Source organism: Cynoglossus semilaevis, chromosome 18 (assembly GCF_000523025.1).
Source record: "Cynoglossus semilaevis isolate Cse_v1.0 chromosome 18, Cse_v1.0, whole genome shotgun sequence".
NCBI lineage: Eukaryota > Metazoa > Chordata > Actinopteri > Pleuronectiformes > Cynoglossidae > Cynoglossus > Cynoglossus semilaevis.
In genome coordinates, this window is record NC_024324.1 from 1,164,942 (window position 1) to 1,172,441 (window position 7,500).

A 7,500-nucleotide genomic window follows, 5' to 3' on the forward strand; every position below is an offset into this window, starting at 1 on the left:
GATGCGGTCTGGAGGAATCACTCTCTTCTCCTCCTCCTCCTCCTCCCTTCCTCTCTGTCCGTTTCTTTTTTCTTTTCTTTTCTTTTTTTTTTTGTAAGGTCCTCAAACCGCCGGAAAGACCGGGAGCAGAGTCCACTGATCCGCTGAACACACGACAGGTTCACGGCTCGTGTCGGGGTTCGTGGCAGCGCTCGGAGCGACTCGGAGAAAATCGTCAGAAAAATCCGCCTTCGGGCGATTTTAACGGAAGAAGAAGAAAAAAACAGGAAGTAGAAAAAGCTGATGATAATGAAAAAAGAGGTTGTGGAAGAACAAGAGGACGAGGAGGAGGAGCGGAGGGGGGAGGAGAGGGGGGGAGGAGAGGGAGGATACGAATTGTTATTAATTTAAAACAAATAAATAAACTTCAAATGAAGATTTCATTTCATGAAACATTCTTGTGGACTCGGTGGTCAGTGATGACCAAGTCCTGGTTCTTGATGCAGTGGTCTCAATGTGGGGGGCGTGGAGCAACTGTGGCACAGCGAGACCGATGAATTTAAATTTTTATTTTCTGTCTTTGTGACTCGATGGGAAAACAGATTGATTTTTTAAAATTATTTTACTTTCTCCCCCCCAAAGGTGAATGCTGAAATATCATTGCCTTGACAACAGTCTCATCAGTCGACTGGGGGGTGGAGGAGGCAACTGTTGCCAAGTGATGTCTCTTTTTTATTATTTTTTTAACATCCAAGATTTTTCTAATTTTAAAATTGAAACCTAAACTGTGACGGTACGTTAGCACGACCAAACACCTGGTTTCACCCCGTGGTCCTTGAAGGTGCCGGGCACCATGGGGTTTTTTTAACCAGTGTTTCCTCCTGCAGCTTAAAAAAAAAAAGAAAGAAAGATTTGAACCAGAAACACTGCTGTAAGGTGTGAGAGCAGAACTTTTATTGAACACTGACTGGAAGAAGAGTTAACACTGACAGAGACTGTAAACAACAACAACAACAACAACCGTAGACATCAACAGTTCATGGAGGAATGTGGGACAGTGATTTTTAACATCAATGTAAAAACCCGACCGTCTTTTGGTGAATCTACAGAAAAATTACCAAAAATAATAATAAGAAGAAGAATTCCAAGAAATTGAAACAACACAGAACAGGAACTGAGGTAAATTCACTTTCACCCGTGACAATTACAACAACAACAAAATTAAATGTTACATCAAGTGTCTCCTACGGAGCTCCTAAAGGGACATGGGGCGGGGGCTCCTCCCCCGTCTCCCCCAGGAGCTTCATAGTCCTCAGCTCTGATTGAGTGATTTTTTTTTTTCCTTTTTCCTTCAGGCATCGTCTTCCACGTCCTCCTCATACTCGCCCTCCTCCTCGGCCGTGGCGTCCTGGTACTGCTGGTACTCCGACACCAGGTCGTTCATGTTGCTCTCGGCCTCGGTGAACTCCATCTCGTCCATGCCCTCGCCCGTGTACCAGTGGAGGAAGGCCTTTCGTCTGAACATGGCGGTGAACTGCTCGGAGATCCGCTTGAACAGCTCCTGGATGGCCGTGCTGTTGCCGATGAAGGGGACGGCCCTCTTCAGGCCTCGCGGCGGGATGTCGCAGACGGCCGTCTTCACGTTGTTGGGGATCCACTCCACGAAGTAGCTGCTGTTCTTGTTCTGGACGTTCAGCATCTGCTCGTCCACCTCCTTCATGGACATGCGGCCTCTGAACACGGCGGCCACCGTCAGGTAGCGCCCGTGGCGTGGGTCGCACGCCGCCATCATGTTCTTGGCGTCAAACACCTGCTGGGTGAGCTCCGGTACCGTCAGGGCACGGTACTGCTGGCTCCCCCTGCTGGTCAGAGGTGCGAAGCCAGGCATGAAGAAGTGCAGGCGGGGGAAGGGAACCATGTTGACGGCCAGTTTCCTCAGGTCAGCGTTGAGCTGACCGGGGAAGCGAAGGCAGGTGGTAACGCCGCTCATGGTGGCGGACACCAGGTGGTTGAGGTCGCCGTACGTGGGCGTGGTGAGTTTAAGAGTGCGGAAGCAGATGTCGTACAGGGCTTCGTTGTCGATGCAGTACGTCTCGTCGGTGTTTTCCACCAGCTGGTGCACAGACAGTGTGGCGTTGTACGGCTCCACCACGGTGTCTGACACCTACAGGCAGGGAGAGGAAGTGTCAACAGCCGTAAAAAATTTTTTATCTTAAATAAATCTTTTAATAACAATCATTCTTTGGCCACCATTCAAACTTCTTATCTCGACAACATAACTAGTCATTTTAACAATGGTCCAACAACAACAGGTCAATTCATTAAAGACCAGTAAAGTGCAGCTGCAGCAGCACTGAAACATGAATATTTTATTAGGACGTTTCCATGGAGCAGCCCCTGAGGCTGTTACCTTGGGGGAGGGCACCACACTGAAGGTGTTCATGATGCGGTCAGGATACTCCTCCCTGATTTTACTGATGAGCAGCGTTCCCATACCGGAGCCGGTGCCTCCGCCCAGGGAGTGTGTGAGTTGAAAACCCTGCAGGCACTCGCAGCTCTCCGCCTCCTTCCTCACCACATCCAGGACAGAGTCCACCAGCTCCGCCCCCTCTGTGTAGTGACCTTTGGCCCAGTTATTTCCTGCACCACTTTGACCTGCGAACCGAGAATAATCATAGTTCACTAAGATTATTGTGCCATCTTGATTGATTTATTTATTTATTTTTAAGATACTACTCCAACAGCTCTTACCAAAAACAAAGTTATCAGGTCTGAAGATTTGGCCAAAGGCTCCAGAGCGAACTGAGTCCATGGTGCCTGGTTCCAGATCAACCAGAACGGCTCTGGGAACATACTTCCCACCTGGAACAAACACAAAGTGGATAAAAACATTACTGGTTTGTTTTACTTGTTAGTTCAACTATCAAAAAAAAAAAAGAAAAAAAAGATTAAAGCACTTTAAATTTTTTTTAATTTGATTCAATTCAAACGGGTTCAAATTTAATTTGATTCAATTCAAACGGGTTCAAGTATCACTGCGAAAACTTGTGTTGCAGTCCCTCATGTGGCCACTAGATGGAGACAACGCTCTGCATATGGCGTTGGTTTAAATGTTGTGATCTCTCACCACTGGCTTCATTGTAGTAAACACTGATCCTGTCCAGCTGCAGGTCACTGTCTCCGTGGTAGGTTCCTGTTGGGTCGATGCCATGCTCGTCACTGATCACCTCCCAGAACTAGAACACAAAAACAAAAGTTCTTATTCAGCTTCCAACAATATATGAAATTAAAAACTTTAACCTTGAGGACTACTTATAAAAAATAAATAAATAAACTCCCAACATGAATTCCCCTCAGTGTCACTTCTCTGAAGAACTGTATATTTATGGGAATACATTATGGTTATAAATTTAAACCCCGGCCGTGACACTTGTAAACAGACTTCCCCTGAGGCTGAAACCACCAACATCCCAATGTGCAGCTGTAACATGGACTGAAAGGCCGAGTCACATGAGTGAGAATAACAAGTTCCCGTCTGTGTGCATCGTGGCTGTGACTCTTAATGTCGACTCTGTCCTGTGTATGTGCTAAAGATAAAAAAAAAAAAAAACATCTACCCGTCGACAGCAGTCACAGGATCGGCTAAAAACAACATGTTCCATCCATGAATACACACATCACTGTGTCTATTCAGTGGATTACACACACACACACACTGTACCATCACATCACTTACACACATGGCACTTCTGTGTGTAGGGTTGTAAGAACATATTGATAAACTGAGCCATTAATAAAGTCCTATCTCTGTCTATATTAAGATATTTAATTTCACTGTACTCTATCAATACTATAGGCACAATGATATATGTCTCCCTCAGACTCTGCCCCCCCGCTGTTCCCCGCTGGAACAGAGGGATCTACATTTGGATTCACTAGAGAGAAAAGAAAAAGAACATGAACCAACACCAGGAATATTGGACTGGGAGTTGGAGAGAAAAAAAAAAAAATCAATAACTGATCAATGACTGAGGTGATTGATACGGGATCAGGAGGAGAGATCACTGTGTATCAATATATATTCTTACATAACTAATAGACGGTGCCCTCTTGTGGCAATATATAATGTGGGTTAGATATTAGTTATATACTACAAGACACGTAGCAGAATGAGCTAATGACCTTTCACCTTTAAAACACTGGTCCAACTGATAGCAGTGAAAACAAGTCAGCATCAGTCAGAGCTGTGGTTCAGGTCCATGTGATGAACCGGCTGAAAACGCAGCCGTAAAATTACATCATTTGTGCATTTGAAGAGCACAGACACACAGAGTCGCTTGTTATCCCCCTCCCCCCCCCCACCTCAGCCCTCACCGTCCCACTGCGTTCCTTTCTTCTGCCTCAGCAAATCTCTTTTGCCTTTCTTTCCTTCTCACCCTGTAACCCCCCCCAACCCAACCCCACCCCTTTCGTTGCTCTTTTCGCAGTGACAATGAATGCAGCTCGGTGGACCAATGGTGCGGGGGCAGCAGCTACACGCCACCATCTGCTCCAGACTGACCACATTCATCAATCATGGGTCTGAACACGCCTTCGGCTGCGTTCACGCTCAGATATTACATTTCATGGATCCAAGTCTGTTCAGTCCAGCAACATTCCTTCATGGAGCTTTTATTAACTCCAGCACAGGCTTTAACTACCGCTGTTAGTTAATGAGGGTGTTCTCATCTGTAGAAATGCTGCCCCCTCTCTGTGACACCCACCACCTCCACCCCACTTCCTCACTTTCTTTGATTTTTAGCTAGTTTGCTATTGTGTTAAAAAATAAAATAAAATATAAATCTGACCCAGTATGACAGCACCAAGTCAACCAAAATGTTGGGGGGGGGGCAGCTGCTTTTCATTGCCTGTCGGTTGTGTTTGTCTGTAACGTTAATGATATACTTTTGATGTAACAATTGTTACATTTTCTGTCTTTCACATCACGTGACTCTGTATAATCTAAGGTAATTTCTGAAGAAAGGTCAGTTTAAATACGTCAAATGCAAATAACCCAACGTCTACAGTGGCCACGTTTCCTAAAGCTGATTAAATCATTTTTTATATTATTGTTTATCGATTAAAATGTTCAAACCGTCAAAGTGACGATTAAGTGTCTCCTTAGCTCGGCATAAATAAAGAAAATCACAGTTTAAAAGTGTATGTTTATTTACTACTAAAAAAAGAGAACATTTTAGTGATAAAAAAAATCATTTTTAAAACTGTTCCGTACCTTTGCGCCAATCTGGTTGCCGCACTGACCCGCCTGGATGTGAACGATTTCCCTCATGATTCTCGGTTGTTCTGTTGGACTGAAGTTTGAGAAAGAAATAGAAGAGACACACGGCCAACTCACAGGAAGTGAACGGCGTTTTGTGGGACACTGGCTCACGAGCTCGCGGTTAAGTATCTGCGCAGCTGCGAGTTGTATGGGCGAGAACTGTGATTGGTCAATACGAACACGACACACCGCCGCCGATTGGCCAAACTTCTGTCTCAGTAAAGGGGGTTTCCCTGATTGTAGAGCAAGAGCCGGAAAAAGCGGGAGAATAGTGTGACGTCACAGAGTTTTCCGGAAGTATTTCTTTTTTTTACTTTATTTAAACAAAGAAACAGAAACAACGACAAACGCCTTCTTTTCATGAAATTATTGCAAATAAATTGTTGTGTACAGTTTTAAAGTCAACTTTGTTGAGTTTGAAGTATTTTGTTGGAGTACTTAAACTGGTGCCGTATTTAACATTAAAAACATTCAGGTCAAGGACGTCATCGCGTCATAGACCACGTCTGTTTTGTCATCCAATCTGACTCCGACTCCCCCTACTGTTCAACAGTGGAACATCATGGGGGCTAAAATGATGCATCAACAACATTTTCCATTTTTAGGAGAAACTGTTGGTGAAAAGTGGAAAGTTTTATCGGCAGTTTGGATGTTTGAAAACCACACCCTGACAGGAAGTCAATAAATAATAGAGAGAACCACATCTGCTCTTTGTTTTTGGACCTTTAATCCTCTGTTTCATCATTTCTAAATCCTTTTCTCTTCCACCTCCGTCTTCATCATCCTTTATCTGAGGTTTTTCCTTTTTTTTCTTCACGTATTTGACCAGTTAGACCAACCTGTGTGTGAACAAGACAATCAAACAAACAAACAAACAATCAAACAAACAAACAAACAAACAAACAAACAAACAAACACAGGAGGTGAAAGTTAGAACGGAACTCTCTGTGTCGTTCCCGTGGGACTGAAGACCCCCTCCCCGTAGACCCCCACCCCGTAGACCTCCACCCCATAGACCCCCCCCCCATAGACCCCCCCGCTGCTGCTGCATCTTCACTGATTTATTTCACAGCTTTGTTCTGAGCTGTGAGTAAACAAACTCATTCATTAATGTCTTTCTCTGCAGGTCACAGGTCAGAGGTCAGAGGTCAGCTGCTGTGAGGATTCATGTAAACACATCTGTCTCTCAAACCCCCCATGATGCACCTCACCTGTTCTTAATGATGTCATCGGAGGAAACACTCTGACCTGCGTCTGTTGACGTTTCCTCGTTAATGAGTGACTTCAGACAAAGTTCCGCACGGCTGCCAATCATATGACCCTTGACCTTTGACAACTTGACCTCTGCATTGCTGCTGATGGACATCTGAGTGTGTGAGGAGATGGGCGGAGACTGTTGTTATTTTAAAGTTTTCAGAGAGAGTGTGTCGTGATTTTCTCCGTGGACTTTGGTCTGAACTAAAATCTCTGATTTTGAGGGAGAGAGAAATGAATCCTTGACTTTTGCTGCTGAAGGCGATGACGTGCTGTTTTCCTCAGTGGTGGATGTTGACGACATCCATTTCTTCTTTACTCACCTTCACAAGTCAAACTAGTATGCAGCTGTGACATCACAGATGTGGGCGTGGCCTCACATGAAACACGTTTGACAAAGATTCCTTCATCCGTCTGAGAAACTCTGTTTGTGCATTATCTGTTTTACTGAAGGTCAGAGACTGAGACCAGAGAGTGAGGAAATCATAATAGACTGAGACCAGAGAGTGAGGAAATCAAACACACCTTTCATCCTGTGTGTGTGTGTGTGTGTGTGTGTGTGAGAGAGGCTTATTTTTAATAATAAAATTCCAGACCGTTCATCTCTTTGGTCGTTGGAGCAGAGAAACTCTGATAAATATTTAACGTGTTATTTATCGTGTTGTCTTGATGTAGCATGTAGCATGTAGCACCTAGCATGTGCTGAGTGTTGAAGATAACTTCACATTAGCATGCTACCTTCAGGTAACGTTTGAAGGTCACCGACGTGGTTGAGCGTTAGCTTGTTTCGTGATGAATGCGAGGCTTAGCATGTAGCGTCCTGTGATGAAGGTATCGCTCAGCTAACAGCTCGTGGGATGAAACGGAACAGAAGGCTCAACCATTGGTCTGTGGAACACAGTGCTACTTGAACACGGAGCACGCGGCCTCCAAACTAAAATTAGAGG

The 7,500-nt window shown here is 44.8% G+C and overlaps 1 protein-coding gene across 1 annotated transcript; it reads right to left on the reverse strand.

Moving 5' to 3' along the window:
- Positions 1-913: 913 nt before the first annotated feature.
- LOC103393868 (tubulin beta chain-like) lies at positions 914-5,409 on the reverse strand. Its single transcript, XM_008330982.2, has 5 exons — positions 5,252-5,409; positions 3,107-3,215; positions 2,731-2,841; positions 2,390-2,634; positions 914-2,143 (listed from the first exon to the last, which is right to left on the reverse strand). Exons 1-5 carry the CDS (start codon positions 5,306-5,308, stop codon positions 1,331-1,333), a joined length of 1,335 nt encoding a protein of 444 aa, XP_008329204.1. The 5' UTR covers positions 5,309-5,409; the 3' UTR covers positions 914-1,330.
- Between the last annotated feature and the right edge of the window lie 2,091 nt (positions 5,410-7,500).

Bases quoted from the DNA above. Each gene is read 5' to 3' on its own strand.
- LOC103393868 (XM_008330982.2), bottom strand. From the start codon at position 5,308: ATGAGGGAAATCGTTCACATCCAGGCGGGTCAGTGCGGCAACCAGATT. The intron at 3,216-5,251 runs GTACGGAACAGT...TTTGTGTTCTAG, and splicing joins GCAACCAGATTGGCGCAAAG to TTCTGGGAGGTGATCAGTGA. The intron at 2,635-2,730 runs GTAAGAGCTGTT...CTCGGTTCGCAG, and splicing joins ACCTGATAACTTTGTTTTTG to GTCAAAGTGGTGCAGGAAAT.